The sequence below is a fragment of the Rattus norvegicus genome, chromosome 1 (genome assembly GCF_021556685.1).
Source record: "Rattus norvegicus strain SHRSP/BbbUtx chromosome 1, alternate assembly SHRSP_T2T, whole genome shotgun sequence".
NCBI lineage: Eukaryota > Metazoa > Chordata > Mammalia > Rodentia > Muridae > Rattus > Rattus norvegicus.
Genome location: NC_141534.1, coordinates 90,719,186 through 90,737,559, shown reverse-complemented (window position 1 = coordinate 90,737,559; position 18,374 = coordinate 90,719,186). Strand labels below are relative to the sequence as shown.

At 51.9% G+C, this 18,374-nt stretch overlaps 1 protein-coding gene across 2 annotated transcripts; it reads left to right on the top strand.

The window, feature by feature from the left end:
• Positions 1-472: 472 nt before the first annotated feature.
• Cblc (Cbl proto-oncogene C) lies at positions 473-17,671 on the top strand. 2 transcript variants are annotated; one of them, NM_001034920.2, is given in 12 exon segments: positions 891-1,265; positions 4,394-4,540; positions 4,688-4,844; positions 5,106-5,227; positions 6,791-6,928; positions 8,709-8,796; positions 10,736-10,867; positions 11,451-11,612; positions 12,109-12,186; positions 16,144-16,250; positions 16,356-16,430; positions 17,594-17,671. In NM_001034920.2, coding segments are annotated over 11 exon segments (1,494 nt in total). In that variant the 5' UTR covers positions 891-912; the 3' UTR covers positions 16,366-16,430; positions 17,594-17,671.
• Positions 17,672-18,374: the final 703 nt, after the last annotated feature.

Below are 18,374 nucleotides of genomic sequence, written 5' to 3'. Positions count from 1 at the left end.
TGTGTGTGTGCGCGCGCGCTCATGTGCTTACCCAGGGTGCCTTCAGTGGATAGAGGCTTCAGATCCCCTGGATCTGGAGTTTTTGCCAAGCAGTGAGGGAGAGGGAGGGAGGGGGGAGGGAGATGGGGAGAGGGAAGAGGAAGAGAGGGGGGAAGAGAGGGAGAAAAGGGAAGAGGAGGGGAGGAGGAGGGGGAAGAGGGTGAAAAGGAGAGAGAGAGCGAGAGAGGGAGAGAGCAAGCAGGCAGACTGAGGAGGAGTCAGTACCCGGTCTAGCTGGGGCGGTGACTGGCTTACTGGGTGCCCTGAGTGCCCTGGGACAGAGAGAACTGTGTTCACGGCGCCCTCTGGTGGCTGCCTGAAGCACGTCGGGGCCGACCCTACAGGTCTGGCAGGTTGGGGTGCAAACCTGCCCGGCAGCCACTTCCTGCAGTCCTGTGCATTCCTGAACTTCACTTTCCGCCACACCCCTTTCACCTCTTTTGAAAATCTGGGTACTTAAACTGCAACTTAATTTCCCTTACCTGCCACGGGAGCCAGAGCTTCCCTCGGGGACAGAGTAACTACTTGACTTTCTGTTCTTAGGAGACTCAGCTCTCTGACCACCCTATAAGCAAAGACTGGCATCTTCAGCCACAATTCAGGAAGGAGTGCCTTGCTCCTCCCTGCAGAGTGTGGAGAACCGAGCACCCAGCGTCCTCACCTCTACCAGCCACCTCTTTCCTCAGACCCAGGGGTCCAGCTTCAGCCCTCTCCCCTCAGGCTCTCTAGCCTGGCCCATTTAGGGTTGCAGCCACCTGCAGTCCCCTCCCGGTCCTCCAGACCCCGCCCTCTTGCTCCCCTTTGGTCCCGCCCAACCTGGAGCCTTTCCCCGCCACACCCCTCCGTCCCAGTCCCAGGCCACCCGAGCGACCCATGGCTGCGGCTACAGCCCCGCAAGGGTGGCAGTGGGGAGAGCCACGCGCGCTTGGCCGGGCGGTAAAGTTGCTCCAGCGCCTGGAAGAGCAATGCAGGGATCTCAGGCTGTTCGTGGGGCCCCCGTCGCTACGGGACCTGCTACCCCGCACCGCACAGCTACTTCGAGAGGTGGCAAAAGCCCGGAGCGATAAGACCAGGGGAGACCCCGAGGGTCCCGGAGGCGCCGGTGATTTTCTGGTTATCTACCTGACCAACCTGGAGGCCAAAGGCAGGCAGGTGGCTGAGCTCCTGCCACACCGCGGCAAAAAGGACGCGAACCAGGATGTTTTCCCGGAGGGCTCCAGATTCAGGTGAGTGCTAACCTACCTCGGAGACAAGTCACAAACTAGTGATTTCCGGAGTGTGCCACCTGTTCCCTCAGACCCGGGAGTCCAGGCTCCAGCCTCCTCCCTCAGACCTAGGGGTCCAGGCTCCAACCCTCCTCAATCAGACCCAAGAGTCAAGACCTTTCTTCCATCAGACCTAAGGGTACAGGTCGAACCCTCTTCCCCATTTTCTCCTACGTTAAGCACCCCTGCCACCAGACCCCCTTTCTTCCTTTTGTGGATCAACTTGCATCTGGGGTCCAGGCATGTCTCTCCCCTAGAGGCCTTAGACACACACGGCCTTGTGAATGTAGGGAGCGCAGACTTCCTGTTGGGGAGGCAGGATAAGTGGACCCACCTGTCCAGCCTGAGAAACAGGCCAGCTCCCGCCCCTACCCCCATCCCCACCTGCCTGGGTTCTGTCAAGGACTTCAGTTCCAAGGACCTTGTACTTGCCTGCCCTCTCTGAGGGACAGCTGCACAGGCGAACTGGATCTGGACCCCAGAGCAAGGTCTAAACTGGTGATTTGAACCTGACTCCCTAGCCTTAGTCGTGGCTTGCCTGGCTTATGATGAAATATAACAAACTATAAATACTATATGTATACTATATGTGTGTGTATGTATGTGTATATACATTTGTATATGTGTGTGTATATGTATATGTGTACATGACTATATATAAAGAAAATGCAAATCTCTTCTTCTTCTTCCTTCCTTTCTTTCTTTCTTGTGTAGTTCCAGCTGGTCTTTAAACTCACTATGTAGACCAGGCTGGCCTCAAACTCACAGAGATCCACCTCCCTCTGCCTCCTGAGTGCTGGGGTCAAAGGGCTCAGCCACCACAATCAGCCCAGAGTAATAAACTCGTTCTTCTGTTTCGTTGGCTGATTGGTTGGTTGTTTGTAGTTGGGGTTTCTCTGTGTAGCCTTGGTTGTCCTGGAGTTCTCTCTGTAGACCAGGCTGGCCCAGAACTCACATAGATCCACCTGCCTCTGCCTCTCGAGTGCTGGCATTAAAGGCATATGCATCACCACTGCTCAGCTACACGGAATTAGCTTTCACTCTGTGTGTGAGGACACAGATCAGGGTCAGAAGACAGGTTGCCAGTGTTTTTAACAGCCCAACCAACTCTAGCCACAATTTTTACGATTTTTCTTGCTTTCTTTCAGCCTGCCTTGTTGCAGTCTGGTGTTTATTCCACAACCAAAGCACCTGCTGGAGAGATGGCTTTGGGCAGCGGTTCTCAACCTGGCAATCCAACCACCTTTCCACAGGGTTCCCTAAGACCATCAGAAAACACAGACATTAGCATCAGGACTCAAAACAGGAACAAACAGTTATGAGGTAGCAAGGAAAATATTTTTATGGTTGGGGGGTCACCAGAACATGCAGAACTGTATTAAAGGGTCTCAGCGTTAGGAAGATTGAGAACTACTGGCTTAGAGGTAGAGTGCGTACTGTTCTAGCGAGGACCAAAGTTCCCAGCGCAGAGGATGGGTGGCTCACAATCATCTGTAACTCCAGCTCCAAGGAACTGACCCCTCTTCTGACCTCCTCAGGAACCCACACTCATGTGCACATATCTATACACACACACACATATGCACATGCATGCATACATACACACACAAAATTAAAAACAAAAGGGAATCTTTAAAAAAAAAAAAACAGGCCAAGTGGTGGCGCATGCCTTTAGTCCTGGCACCCAGGAGGTACAGGCAGTGGGCAGGTGGATCTCTGAGTTCTCTGCGACAGTCAGAGCTACGAGAGAAACCCTGTCTCCCAAAACCAAACAAACAAAATACCAGTTTGTTACTCTAGGCTGATTGTGGTGCCAGAGCCCTTTGACCTCAGTACTCAGGAGGCAGAGGCAGGCAGATTTCTGTTAGTTTGAGGCCAGAATGAGTTTGATCCTGGAGAGAGAGAGAGAGAGAGGGAGAGAGAGAGAGAGAGAGAGAGAGAGAGAGAGAGAGAGAGAGAGAGAGAGAGAGAGACCTTGTAGTCTGAACCAGCCAGAGTTGCTGATGGCAAACCCATTGAGCTATACAGCTCTGCATTCTGGGAAGTGAGGTTGCTAAGAAACTGTCACAAGCCCTACAGACCTGGCCATGGAAGCTATTAGTATAAATGAGAAATATAATAAAATCAGCATGAACCAACTGCTAACCCAATATGCTATGCAGGTTTCTTTTGATTTTGAAAATGCTCGGGATGGAACCCGGGACCCTGAGCATGGTAGGCAGGGGCTCTACCACTGAGCCACGCCCCCAACTCCTCACTGGGGGATTCTAGGCAGGGGCTCCACCACTGGGCCACGCCCCTAGCCCCTTACTGGGGGATTCTAGGCAGGGGCTCTACCACTGAGCCACACTCCCAGCCCCTCACTGGGGGATTCTAGGAAGGGGCTCTACCACTGAGCCACGCCCCCAACCCCTCACTGGGGGATTCTAGGCAGGGGCTCTACCACTGAGCCACACCCCCAGCCCCTCACTGGGGGATTCTAGGCAGGGGCTCTACCACTGGGCCACACCCCCAGTCCTTCAGTATAGGATTCTAGGCAAGGACTTTACTACTGAACCCTGCCCTGAGCTGTGTTCTCTCTATGCTCATAAGGTGTGGTCAAGGCCCTCATTATTGTTGAGTGATTCAGGAGCTAAACTCCCATATTTATTTCCACTTCACAGGTGAGAAACTGAGGAGACTTGGGGAAAACATTCATTAATGATTTTCCAATACTTTCATAGCTGTTAAGTGTCCGAAAACCCGTTATTGCCTTCTACATCCTGATCTCAAACTCAGGGCAGCCAACACACTCACTCGTGTGGAAAGCAGTTCTGGGCATTCGCTGACCGCCAATGGCAGATGGTTATTTCCCGTCATATCAGTAGGCGAAACTTCTCCAGCCATAGCGGGCTATGGGCCTGTGCTGTGCTTGAATCTTAGCTTCCACAGTTCCTTCATCGATGAGGAAACGGAGGTGCAGAGAAGAGAGGCCTCCGAACTGAGATGGGCTGTTTTGTTGCATTGATTCAGTAGAGGAAATCTGGAGGCCTTGCACCTGTAGGGACTCTCCCTGCATCCGCTGTGATGCTCATAGCTTTTTTCTGCAGGCGACAACTGGCCAAGCTGGCTCTCATCTTCAGTCACATGCATGCGGAGTTGAGCGCACTCTTCCCTGAGGGCAAGTACTGTGGGCACCTGTACCAGATCACCAAGGGCTCTGCCAACACCTTCTGGAGGGAGAATTGTGGAGTTCGGTGAGTGAACCTTCACCAAGGGAAGGTGGTCTCCAACTCCCTTAACTGCCCTGCCCAAGGACCGGAAGTGGGGATGAGAGCTGCTGCTTCCTGGGGCTTCCTGTTATCCTGTTATCCCTAGCTTTAACCACGCCCCTTCTCATCCAGGTGTGTCCTTCCCTGGGCTGAGTTCCAGTCCCTCCTGTGCTCCTGCCACCCTGTGGAACCAGGCCCCATCATGCAGGCCTTGCGGTCCACCTTGGACCTCACCTGTAGCGGCCACGTGTCTGTCTTTGAGTTCGACATCTTCACCAGGCTCTTCCAGGTCAGGGAAGGTCAAGGCTGAGCACTAGACCTAGAACCCTGGGTCTGAGGGAGGAGATAGAGACTGGGCACACTGGCTCTAAGGAAGGCCGGGTCTGGACCACTGAGTCTTGGGGAAGAAAGGGTATATGGTTTCCGGTGTGTTTAGACAGTGTTCAGGGCCACCATGGATGAGAGTAGGGTGGTGGATTCTTGAACCTTGTAGGTCCTAGGGCATAGGCTACTTCCTTGATCCCTTAGTGATCATCTCTGTCCCTCCCAGCCGTGGCCCACTTTACTGAAGAATTGGCAACTCCTGGCTGTCAACCATCCTGGCTACATGGCCTTCCTCACCTACGATGAGGTCCAAACACGTCTGCAGGCCTACAGGGACAAACCGGGCAGGTGAGCTAAGCAGGGCTCCATGAATCAGGTAGTCTAGTCCCGGCTAGTGGCGGGAGGTGGAAGGGGAGTGTTTGGGGGGTGGGGAGGGTGTGGAGGTGGAGGGATCCCTCAACTTCTGAGAGGCCAAGAATTGAGGTTCCTGGGAACCCAGAGGTCAGGAGCTCTACACCTGGAGGCTGATGATGTTTTCCTATAATTCCAGCACTTGGGATATGGAGGCAGGAAGATGAAAAGTTCAAGGCCAGCCTGGGCTACCTGAGTCATTGTCACAAAAAAAAAAAAAAAATACTCTGAGCTGTGATGCCCAGTACCCCGCCTCCTCTTCTGGAGCCTCCAGGGTCATCCCACAGCCCAACAACTAAAGAAACTCGACCAAGGAGTTCTGAAGGCCCTACCTGAGATATGGCCCCATCTTGACAAGTTAGAGGCTATGCTGTAAACCTGTTAAACGGTTTTGGTTTTGAGACAGGGCTTGCTTCACTTAGCCTGGGCTAGCCTCAAACTTGCCATGTAGCTAAGGATGACCCTTGAAATCCTGATCATCCTCCCCTCACACCCCTGAGTGCTGGGGGTCACAGATGTCACCACTGCACTCAGGGGTTTGCCAAGGTCTATTTATTTGCTTCTGCCCTGTTTGGGGACAGGGTTTCTCAGTGTAGCCCTGGCTGTCCTGGAACTCGCTCTGTAGACCAGGCTGGGCTCTAACTCAGAGATCTGCCTGCCTCCCAAGGGCTGGGATTAAAGAGCTCTCCTTAGGCTAAGGATACGCTGAGCGTCCACAGGTTAAGCCTTCCCGCCTCTGGAAGACAAGGATAATATAGCAGCTACTCTCGCCTTTTTTATTTCATGTATATGAGTACGCTGTAGCTGTCTTCAGACTTACCAGAAGAGAGTATCAGATCCCAGTACAGATGGTTGTGAGCCACCATGTGGTTGCTGGGATTCGAACTTAGGACCTCTGGAAGAGCAGTCATTGCTCTTAACCACTGAGCCATCTCTCCAGCCCTAGCAGCTACCCTCTAGAGACCCCATTCTCTTCAGGCTGGGGGAGGGAAGGAGAAGACAAAGGGGGGGTCTCTCTCAGTCTGCCTGTCTCTATCTCTGTCCGTATCTCTGTCTATCTCATATCAGACATGCTGTTCAGTGGCAGCATCCTTGTCTAGATGGGTCGCTATAGGTATCTCGTAGCTCAGGCTAGCCTTCACTCAGCTGTATAGGGGGAAGGAAGGGGAAATTTTAAAATGGAAATAAAGAACCAGAGTGTGGGATTTGGGCCCAGATCCAAGCTTTCAAGCCCTTTCATCGGAGGGTCAGTGTTTGAGTGTAACTTGCTTCTGTTTCTTCCTGTGTCGGCCTTGTTCTCAGATGTGACCCATCCCTATGGTGAGCACTGTTATCTAAAGCTCTAGCCATATACCCACCCTTTCAGTCGGCAACTGTGAATGAGGAGCAAGGCTCCCCCTTCCAAAAAGTCTGAGAAGATGAGAATGAGGACGGAGACACCCAGGTGTCCCAACAAGGGACAGCAGCGATCACTGTCCATCCACATCTGTCTTTCCACAGCTATATCTTCCGGCCCAGCTGTACCCGCCTAGGGCAGTGGGCCATTGGGTACGTGAGCTCCAATGGAAGCATCCTACAGACCATTCCTCTCAACAAGCCTCTGCTCCAGGTGCTCCTGAAAGGACAAAAGGACGGCATGTGAGTCCCCAGCCTGATAGGAAAAGGGTGTCAGCAAAATCCACTTGGAGAGATTTAGCACGCTTCGTGCATTTATTTGGCTTAAGGTACCGCAGCGTAGACACAGCCAGCACCAAGCTGCAATGCCACAAGCTCCCAGCAGGGGGCGGCAGGGATCTCATGGCTGGGGAATGTCTGCAGCCAACGCTGCGGGCTACAAAGTGCAGGATTCCTTCCTCAGACTGGGCTTCAAACCCTGTGCTTCTAGTGGCCATATCCTGCTCTAGGGTCTCGATTGGCAGGGCAGGGGCGGGGAAACAGTCAAACTAGCGGTTTTCCACCTGTAACCTCAGCTGCCTCCGGCGGTTTCCTGAGGGAAGTTGCCGGCGGTGGGGAGGGGAGGGGCCGGCTGCCCTCCAGGGTTCTCTCTCACCCAGATCTTTTGTGGTTTGCTCAGCTGAGGATGCTTCCTAGCTAGGCAAGACGCTGCCAATGAGCTGCAGGGCTGGTGTGAGATAGAGACAGAGAGGAGAGAGACAGATGGGCAGACCTGTTGCTTCTCATTGTTCTCAGGGCTTCTGTTCTATAAAATGGCAAAAGCCTTGAGTCGTTACATACAAAACCGTAACTCTCAAGGAACAGGCAACCTTGTGGCATCTTCATGGCCGTCACATCCCTTTCTATAGGCTATTTATTGTACTAGAACTTGTTTAGTCTCTTGTTCTTTGTTTTGAAAGTGTATTGGTCTTGAGCAGGAGTGAGATATGAGCGTGTGTGTGTGTGTGTGTGTGTGTGTGTGTGTGTGTGTGTGTGTGTTAAGTATTCAAGATACAGGAGGATCCTGAGATCTGCATTCTAAGCTACACACTGTGAGATTCTTGTTCGGCGAGAAAAAGAAAAAATGTACAGATTATACCATCATACTGGGGGTGGGGCATAGCTCAGTGGTAGAGCCCTGCCTAAAATCTCCCAATGAGAGGCTGGGGGCGTGGCTCAGTGGTAGAGCCTCAGCCTGGAATCCCCCAGTGAGAGGCTGGGGGGCGTGGCTCAGTGGTAGAGCCCCTGCCTAGAATCCCCCAGGGAGGAGTTGGGGGCGTGGCTCAGTGGTAGAGCCCTGCCTAGAATCCCCAGTGAGGGACTGGGGGCGTGGCTCAGTGGTAGAGCCTCAGCCTAGAATCCTCCAGTGAGAGGCTGGGGGGCGTGGCTCAGTGGTAGAGCCCCTGCCTAGAATCCCCCAGGGAGGAGTTGGGGGCGTGGCTCAGTGGTAGAGCACCTGCCTAGAATGCTCCAGGCTAGGACAACACTACAAAATAGCAGTAATAATCATCCTAGTAGGGGCTGGGGATTTAGCTCAGTGATAGAGCGCTTACCTAGGAAGCGCAAGGCCCTGGGTTCGGTCCCCAGCTCCGAAAAAAAGAACCCCCCCCAAAAAAAATAATCATCCTAATAGCAACCTTCCAGGTTTGACTCTGAAGAACATGGAATCCTGGAAGGACAGAGGTTTAGATATCTTTCTTGATTCTCCGACTGGAGGCCACAGTTCATTGCAGCTTCTCTAAAATGATCAAGTGGACAGTTGTATCCCAGGGATTAGAGAGTACACTTGCACTGGGAAGTCCCAATGTGGGCTTGTGGCAGGATTAATACATGTGTGTGTACGCACACACGCATGCACTTACACACGCATATTCACATGCATGCATGCATGGACCTATGTACTCATGCACACACACCAGGTAGATGAGGTAGGCAGGTCCTTGTGAGTCCAGCTCCTCAGAGGCCAACTCTATTCTTCCCTCAGCTTCCTCTACCCTGATGGAAAGAACCACAACCCAGACTTGACTGAGCTCTGCCGTGCAGAACTGAACCAGTGCATCCAAGTGTCACAGGTGAGCTCCACACTCGTGCCTGCTAGCCAGCTACTCAGCCCAGAGACCTGGGCATGTGGTGCTGGCTTGGAGCCATGTAAACTTGAGCCAACCCTGGCTTCTCTGAAGCTCTCTGAGTTCCTCCACTGGGAACTACAGCCTCTGCAGCCTCCTCTCCAGGGTTTTTCTTGGATGTGGAAAAAAGAAAAGAGCGTCTGAGATCATCAAAATAGCTAATGCATTAGAGTGTTTATCGCTCTGAGTCTGAGCAGACACCCGCACCAGAAGAACCGAGATGTTTTCTTTCTGTTTTTAGGATGGAACCCAGGAACTTGTACATGCTACACTAGAGCTCTACCACTGAGCCCCGCCCCCAGCCCTCACTGGGGGATTCTAGGCAGGGGCTCTACCACTGGGCCATGCCCCATGTTTTTTAAATAAGGAAATAGCTTTATTGACAAGACTGCAAAGGGCTGGGCAGTAACAGGAGTACTGACTATAGGCAGTGCGGCCAAGCCTGATGACATCATTTCAGTTCCCAGAACCCCCAGGATGGGAGGAGAGAACTGAGTCATCCTCCGTCCTCCATATGGCACCGTGGCACACATGTACACAGAGCACTACCAACATTTAGCCTTAGTTCTTGTGGGATTTCCCCTGCGGTGGTGGTGGTGGTGGTGGTGGTGGTGGTGGTGGTGGTGGTGGTGGTGGTGGTGGTGGTGGTGGTGGTGGTTATTATTATTTCAAGACAAGATCTCTCTTTGTAGCTTTGACTGTTCTGGAATTTGTTAGTGGTCTACCTGGCTGGCCTCGAACTCATAAAATCCACCTGCTGCTACCTCCTAGCTTCTGGTATCAAAGATATGCACCTCAATGCCTGGCCCTTGAGGTATTGGTACAAGGACTTTCTGTGTAGCTGAGCCTGGAGCTCCCAATCTTCCTGACTCAGCCTCTGGAGGAATTACAGGCATTTGACTCCATGAAATTTTTTTTAGCCTAAGTACATCGTATTCTATGTTTAAGATATATATGCATATATATATATATATATATTATACATACAGACAGATTTTGTGCATGTAGCCCTGGCTATCCTGGAGCTTGCTCTGTAGACCAGGCTAGCCCTGAACTCACCAAGATCCACCTCCCTCAGCCTCCAGAGTGCTGGGATTAAAGTCATGTGCTACCACTGTCCAACTTTATATAACTTTTAAAATATATTTTAATTATTATCTTTTTTTGTTGTTCCTTTTTTCGGAGCTGGGGATTTAATTATTATCTAAAAAATTATTTCATGTGCATGAGCATTTGCCTATATGTATGTGCCCCTTCTGTGTGTAGTGTCCACAGAAGCCAGAAGAGGGTGTCAGATCCCCAGGAACTAGAGACTTGTGTAAAACTAAATGGCTAAAAAGCACCAGCACTCCCAAGTGATGAGGGATCCAGAAAACAAGTCTCTGGTCCAGGGTTGAAGACATGCTTGGCCTGGTGGGGACCTGTGGCTGTGATTCCACTGCTGGTTCGGCTAAGGCCCGCCTCTGGGATGCATAGTAAGATCCTGTGGCCAGGAAAGATACAGAAATGCGGGTGCCTATGAGAGTCTTAGGTGCAGTGGCCTTCAACCTGGGTCGGTTTTCCGTGAAGGGTTATGTTTTGATGGTAGGGGTTTGGTTTGGAGACAAGGTTTTATGAGCCCCAGGCTGGCCTCCAGGTTCCTATGTAACTGAAGGGGACCCTCCCGCATGTCCTTTGCTCCCCCAGCCCATGCTAAGATTGCAGACCTGTGCAGCACATCCAGATTATGAGGGGCTGGAACCCAAGGCTTCCTGAGCATCAGGCGAACCCTCTAACCACCGTGCTAACCCCCAGCCCCAGTCTGGGACTTGGGGAAGTATGCAGGTTGGCACAGATTTGGGGAACCATCCTTCCCAGCCCCACCCCCTCTCCATTTTTCTCCCAGGAACAACTGCAGCTCTACCAAGCCATGAACTCCACCTTTGAGCTGTGCAAGATCTGCACAGAGAGGGACAAGGACGTGAGAATTGAGCCCTGTGGGCATCTTCTCTGCAGCTGCTGCCTGGCTGCCTGGCAGGTGGGGCTGCCATCTGCCCTCTGCCCCGCCCCCACCTCCCCATCCCTACCCTAAAAGCCCCATCTGGATCTCCCGGGGGCCTCATTGAGCCTGTGAGGAGACACAGTTCCAAAGAGAACAGAGGTCTGGTCAGGCTACTCAGGGCCCCAGCTCTGCCCTGCTGCTCTGTAGCCACCTCAGGCCAAGTCCACCCTCCACTTCTCCCTGAGCTTCTACTTTAGGAAGGGCTCCTTTTCTCCCTTGCAACAGGTTGTGTGGAGTCAATAGCTTCCCTTACTGGACCTTGACCTCAAAGAATAGACTTTAAGATACCTTCATCTGTGGTACAGTGTGGGGCCAGTTCCACAGAGCCTACAGCAAAGGCCTCAGCAGCTCTGCTAGGCTAGGCCCCGGTCTGTAGGTCCCTTCTGGATTCAGAGAATACCAGTTCCCAACCTGCTACGAGCCTTCCTCTCCCTGCCTCCCATCCCAGAGCTTGTCTCTCCCCTGCCATCCCCCCAATGCCCCTTGTTGGGGGTCATTTGAAGTCAGAAGGAACGCAGGAGACCATAGGGTGAGTGACATTTTTCTTCTTTAACCCCAGCACTCAGACAGCCAGACCTGTCCCTTCTGCCGCTGTGAGATCAAAGGCCGAGAGGCTGTGAGTATCTGTCAGGCACAGGAGAGGTCAATGGAGGTCAGGACTACTGCAGGTGACTCAGGAGACAACTGTCACCAGGAGGCTGCCGAATGGAAACTGGAATCGGTGAGCAGAGACAAGCAGGACCTAGATTTCCTCTGTTCCCAGGGTCTGAGGGAGGAGGGCTGAGACTGGAGTCCTGGATCTGAGGGAGGAGGCTAGAATCTCTACATCTGAGTCTGAGGGAGGAGGGCTGAGACTGGAGTCCTGGATCTGAGGGAGGAGGCTAGAATCTCTACATCTGGGTCTGAGGGAGGAGGGCTGAGACTGGAGTCCTGGATCTGAGGGAGGAGGCTAGAATCTCTACATCTGGGTCTGAGGGAGGGGGGCTGGGACCTGGACTCTGGTTGTGAGGGAGGATGGTCTAGAGCAGTATACTTAGATGCTAACATTCCTGACTTTGTGCCTGGTTGCTCTGGCTTTCCCTGGCTGTCTGGTCTGAGGGAGAGCCCCTGAATCTGTTGTCTGTAGAGTCTGCCCAGCGCCTCCTGCTGGCCCCCAGTAAAAGCACATGTAGGTGTGAGGAAGATAGACCATATTCTGCCTCCTCTGTCTCCTTTAGGTGACTCCTTCTGCTCCCCCACTGCCCCCTGAAGTTCCATGCCCTCAGAGACCCCAAGACAAAGGCTGGCTGACACTGGTGAGTGAGGTCTGAGTTGGGTGGCTGGGGTCTCACTTCACCCTAGTGTGGCCACACGGGGCTGTGGGGGTCACAGGAATGGACTCATACTCAGCAACAAGGTTAAGATGCCCTTCCCACTTTCTCTTTTTTGGGGAGTGGTTCTCTGTGTAGCCCAGACTATCCTGGAACTCACTCTGTAGACCAGATTGGCCTTGAACTCAGAGATCCCCCTGCCTCTGCCTCCCAAGTGCTGGGATTAAAGGCACAAGCCACCACACACAAAAATTTAAAAATTTTTAAATTTTTTTTTCCTTTTTTTTCGGAGCTGGGGACCGAACCCAGGGCCTTGCGCTTGCTAGGCAAGCGCTCTACCACTGAGCTAAATCCCCAACCCCAAAATTTTTAATTTTTAAAAATATTTTGTGTCGACGAGTGCTTGGCCTTCATGCATTTCTGTGCACCGTGAACACGTAGTACCCACAGAGGCCAGAAGAGAAGGACAGACCTAGAACTGGAGCTATAGTTACAGATGGCTGTGAGCTGTCATGTGGGAGCTGAGAATTGAACCTGGGTCCTGCGTAAGAGCAGCAGTGCTCTTAACTGCTGAGCCATCCCTCCAGCCCTCCTGTTTTCTTCTCTTCCCCCTCTACTTCCTCTTCTCCCTCATGCCCATCCCACTTCTCTCTCCTCTCCCACCTCAGTCCTCTTTCCTCTATTCCGTTCCTTCTCTCTGTTCCTCCTCCCCCTCCTTTCCCTCCCTCCTCCCCTTTCCCCTTCTTTTGAAGGCAGGTTCTTAGTATGACATCCAGGCTGGCTTAAACGTTCCATCCTCCTGCCTCAGCCTCCTGAGTCTTGGGATGGACAGCATTCCTCAGCCCAGCTCCCACAAGCTCACTCCTTAAATGAGCCTCTGTCTTGCATTGTCTTCCCACGCCTGGGCCTTCAGAGACCCTCCCCTACAGGGAAGGCAGCGGTCCAGGTCATCTAGCTGAGCACACACTGGCTGCGATCAATACCCAGCTGTCTTCAAACAGCTCAGGAAATCCGGGAACATTACTCTACCACTGCAAGGAGAGAGAGCCAGCAGGAAGGGGGGGCCAGAGCACCCGGGGAGGGAGGCTAAAAACAGATCTGGACCCATGGCCAAAGGCAAATGGAGACCTTAGGAGGCACTCAGCTGGCTCCCTGAGGACAAGGAGGGGCCACAGCTAGGACGACAGCCTGCCGGTCACCTCCAGCCACATGGGTGCCCCTTGGCCAGGGCTGTGCCCTCTGCCTGGCATGAGACGTCCCCTGCCCTCTACACATTCCTGGGCACTCCTACTCCAAACACATCAAGAAAGAGAAGGCCTTGGGCAAACCCCTTACCGGAAAGGTACTGTACTTTTGAGAGCAGTTCCAAAGTTCTTGGCATTGCTATATCCTCCACACACCCTGTCATTCTCATTGTTGTCATCGTCATCGTCATCAGATTTATTTAGTTTTAGGCAGGGTATAGTGGCACAGGTCTCTGATCCCAACACTTGGAAGGCAGATACAGGCAGATTTCTGTGACTTTGAGATCAACCTGGTCTACCTAGTCAGTTCCAGTACACCCAGGGCTACACAGAGAGACAGAGTCTCAAACAAAGATGTATTTATTTTAGTGTCTTGTCTGCCTCTATGTCTGTGTGTGTGCATGTCTGGTGCCCGGGGAAGTCAGAAGAGGACATTGGATCCCCTAGAACTGGAGTTACAGACAGTTGTTAAGGCACAGTGTGGTTGTGGTTGCTGGGAACTGAAACCCAGTTCTCTGCACGAGCAGCCAGTGCTTTTAACCCCTGAGCCATCATTCTAGCCCCATTATTTAATTTTGCTTTGAGACAGGGTCTCACTATGTATCCCCGCCTGGAACGTGCTCTGTGGACCAGGATGGTTTAGTACTCACAGACATCCTCCTGCCTGTGTCTTCTGCATGCTGGGATTAAAGGCATGTACCACCATGTTTGGCCTCTTTCATTTATGTGTATGTGTGTAGGCCCGATGCATGTTGGATTTTATGTGCACAAAGGTGTGTGCAGTGTCTACAAAGGCCAGAAGAGGGCAGCAGATACCCTGGAACTGGACACACAGATGATTGTGAGCCGCCATGCCATGCCGTATGGAGAGCTAAATCTTGCTCTAAGTCACTGAGCCATCTCTCCAACACCCCTCCCATCTTTATTTTGAGGTTCTAAGATTGCACCCAAAGACTCGTATATTTTAGACAAGTACTCCACTAAGCCGCACCTCCTGCCCTTCTCTGGTGACCTCCAGGTATCTATTGCCACTGAACCATGCCCAAAGCCCCTCCCTCCCTCTTAAAGGGGGCCATGGCTTCTTCACATATGCCATTATTGTGACAGCCTAGTAAGGTGGGTGCCACTTACTGCTTACTCTGGATCCCAGCATCCAGAGGAGACACCAAGAGTGCAAGCTCACAGGCGATGGATTTAGAACTGGGAACCAGATCCCAGGCTGCAGGTTGTGAGCCTTTGAGCCACCTGTTCTGTGGTTTGTGCAGTACCTATCCCCACCACAGGCCCTGGGTGAGATGGTCTGCATTCAAGGTGATAGCCATTGTAATGGAGCTTGGTGTACAGTCTTTGCCTGTGTGCTTGGCTGACAGGACCTTGCTACAGAAAGCCAGGGGCTGGATCTGAACTCTAGATGCTCTTGTCTCAGTTTTTCCCAATCCTGATTTTTTTTCCTTCTTTAGTTGTTTGGTTGGTTTCTGTTGTTGTTTTTTTCTGAGTCAGGGATTCTCTGTGTAGCCCTGGCTGTCCTGGAACTCACTTTGTAGACCAGGATGGGCACAAACTCTGAGATCCACCTGCCTCTGCCTCCCGAGTGCTGGGATTGAAGGTGTGCACTACCACTGCCCAGCCTGCTTGTTCGTTTTTTAAATTTATGAATGTGTTTGTTTGCACGAATGTCATGCACCACATGTGTGGAGTGCCCACACAGGCCAGAAGGGTGCATCAGATCCTCCGGAACGGTGAGTGCCAGGAATCGAACCTAGGTCCTTGGAAAAAAAAAAAAAAACGACCATTGCTCTTAACCCCTGAGCCTCTCTCCAGCCCTGGAATTTTTGTTATTGGTGGTGGTGTTTTTGCTTTAATGGTTTTTGTGGGGAGGGTATTTTGAGACAGGGTCTTTTATAGCCATGGCTGCCTGGGAGTAACTGTATAGCAAAGACTGACCTTGCATTCCTAATCCTCCTTGCCTCTACTCCAGGGATTTGAAGTGTACAGCACCACCGGCAGTGGTGACATCTCTTTTCATTTAAAATTTACTATTACTGTGTATGTGCTTGAGGCAGGTTTGAGGGCAGCCCTCAGTACTGAACGGAGTCCAGAGGGCAACTTTCAGGAGTTGATTCTCTCTCCACCTCGGGTTCTGAGAGCTAACCCCAGGTCATCAGGCTGGACAAATATGCTTTACTGCTAAGGTGCCTTGGCAGCCCAATCTGAGACATTTCTTCCATACAGAAGAAAGCGTCTGAGCTTTGTTTATAATGGGTTGGTTTGGGTTTTGGGTTGGTTGGTTGGTTGGTTTTGAGACAAGGTTTCTCTGTGTAGCCCTGCCTGTCCTGGAACTCACTGTGTAGACCAGGCTAGCCTCAAACTCTGATCCGCTTGCCTTTGCCTCCTGAGGACTGGGATAAAAGGTGTGTGCCACCACTACCCGGCTTGGTTTTGTTTCCTTTTGTTTACATTTAATTTTTATTCTTAATTGTCTGTGTGTGTGTGTGTGTGTGTGTGTGTGTACACATATGTGCACACTCACACTCCTTTCTCCGCATATTTGTGGAGGTCAGAAGACAACTTGCAGGACTAAGTTCTCTCCTTCCACCTCCTGGGCCCTGGAGATGGAACTCAGGTCATGAGGTTTGCAGCACGCGCCTTTATACTGTCTCACTGGCCCACGACACATTCCCCAATCCTTTGCTTTCAGGCACCGTTCACCCTGCCCAGACTCCGACCTCCACTTCCTCTCCCCAAAATGGCATCAGTTCTGTGGGAAGTCACCTCCAGGCCCCAGGTCAGGGAGGGGGCCACAGAGTAAGTGAAGCCCTTCATGTCACTGTGAGACCTCAGGGTCTTGGGGGAAGTGGGCAGAGGGACTCCAGTGAAACCAACACCACCTGGTGACTCTCTCCATGACAGAAGCTCCTGAAAAGGGAAAGCACCCTCCAGGTGGCCCTGCGAGACCCTCGGTTCTGCCCAAAACCCAGAGGCCAGGTGAGTCTACTTTGCTTCCTCCCGACTACTCTCTGACCTAGATGTGACTGGACCTGACAGTTATCATCAGGGCATTCAAGATCCTGTCTCAAAATAAAGGAGAGGGAGTCTAGTGGTTGGTTCTCGGTTGAGCATTTGTCTGCCTCAGAGTCCTGAGTTCAATCCTTGGCACTTTGTAAACTGAGTAACAACAAGTGTCTGTAATCACAGCACTCGGGAGGATCAGGGTCATCCTCTGCTATATAATGAGTCCCAGGTCAGCCTGGGCTACATGAGATTTACCTTAAAAAGAAAAAAATTACAACTGCATTTATGTATTTCCTTTGCGGTGGGGTGTGGCATGTGCCGAGGTGTATGCAGGTGGTTAGAGGACAACTCCTGGGGGTACATTCTCCCCTTCCACCATGGCAATGGACTCAAGTCATCAGGTCTGCAGGCGGTTCCTGCTAAGCTGTCTTTCTGCCCTTCTGTCTTTAAACAGCAACAAACAAGGTTTGGGAGGGAGAATTCAACAGTTTTTTTTTGTTGTTGTTGTCTTTTTTTTTTTTTTTTTTTTTTTCGGAGCTGAGGACTGAACCCAGGGCCTTGTGCTTGCTAGGTAAGCGCTCTACCACTGAGCTAAATCCCCAGCCCCGAGAATTCAACAGTTAAGAGTGGGCCCTGTTCTTGCCCAGGGCAGAGTTAGCTGGCTCACAATTGCCTGCATCCCCAACTCCAAGGGAGTCCATCGCCCTCTTCTGGCCTCCTCAGGCATTACACTCATGTGCGCGTGCACGCGCACACACACAGACACACAGACACACGCACACACACACTAAAAATAAACTACTTTTATAAATAATCAGAGTGATGGTGGCACACTCACTTAATCCCAGCACTCAGGAGGCAGAGGCAGGTGGATCTCTATGAGTTCAAGGCCAGCCTGCTCTACAGAATGAGGTCCAGGATAGCCAGGGTTACACAGGGAAACCCTGTATCAAAAAAGCAGATAAGGGGTTGGGGATTTAGCTCAGTGGTAGAGCGCTTGCCTAGCAAGCGCAAGGCCCTGGGTTTGGTCCCCAGCTCCGGAAAAAAAAAAAAGAAAAGAAAACAAAAAGCAGATAAATTGTAAGTAAGTGAGTAAGTGAATAAAAACTCTAACACCTTTTTCTTCCCCATGGCAGGGCACCTGGACTGGAGGAAGGGAGCCTTGGAGCTGGAAGGGGTGACAAAGCCGAAATAAATTAATCCTGATCTTTCAATCCTCTGGTGTGTGAGGGAGACCAGCAACGCCACCAGGGGGCATCTTGGCGGCTCTGGGGAAGGGTGGTCTCTGCCCTATTAACTCCAGAACCCAGGCCCCTCCACCTCGGATATTCCCACCTAGGAGTCCCTCCTCCATCAGAAATGGAGTCCTACATCGCACTTCTCAGCTACTCATGCACCCAGCCCTGTCCACCATCCAGTCAACAGCTCTTAGGGCCAGATACCCAAACCCGAGAATCCCTCAGGGTATTTTCAGCAGTTACAGACCTCGCTTGCCTGCTTCACCCTTTCCCCTTGCCACTTCTCAAAAAAAAAAAATAATGTAACCACTGGTTTCAAGCAAGCTGTGGGCTCTTCTCCACCACTCTCACTGACTCTGGAGGGACTCAGGCTCCATTTATTTAGGTTCAACCAGCTCATGGCTCCCACACACCTTGTGTCTTCCGTACCTGTTCTCCACTGGGCCACTTGTACATGCACCTACAGTCCAATGGAGAAGACGGGCCTCAGCTGGCCTAAGATGGGCAAGGTCACTTGGAAGGGGACACCAGGAAGCCAGAGGGAGGCACCTAGCCTTAATCAGGGAAGGCTTCCAGGAAGAGGGGACATCTGAGATTCTAGAAATGAGGCGTCTGTGTCCCACAGGAACAGTGCTGGAAAGTTAGACTCCAGATAAGTACCAAATAATAACAAGTAACA

What these genes read in the sequence shown, in the direction of transcription:
- Cblc (XM_087652660.1), top strand. Translation starts at nt 913, where the DNA reads ATGGCTGCGGCTACAGCCCCGCAAGGGTGGCAGTGGGGAGAGCCACGC. An exon ending in AAAGGACAAAAGGACGGCAT is followed by an intron (nt 6,929 to 8,708) that starts GTGAGTCCCCAG and finishes TTCTTCCCTCAG; the next exon opens with CTTCCTCTACCCTGATGGAA. An exon ending in GCTGCCTGGCTGCCTGGCAG is followed by an intron (nt 10,868 to 11,450) that starts GTGGGGCTGCCA and finishes CTTTAACCCCAG; the next exon opens with CACTCAGACAGCCAGACCTG.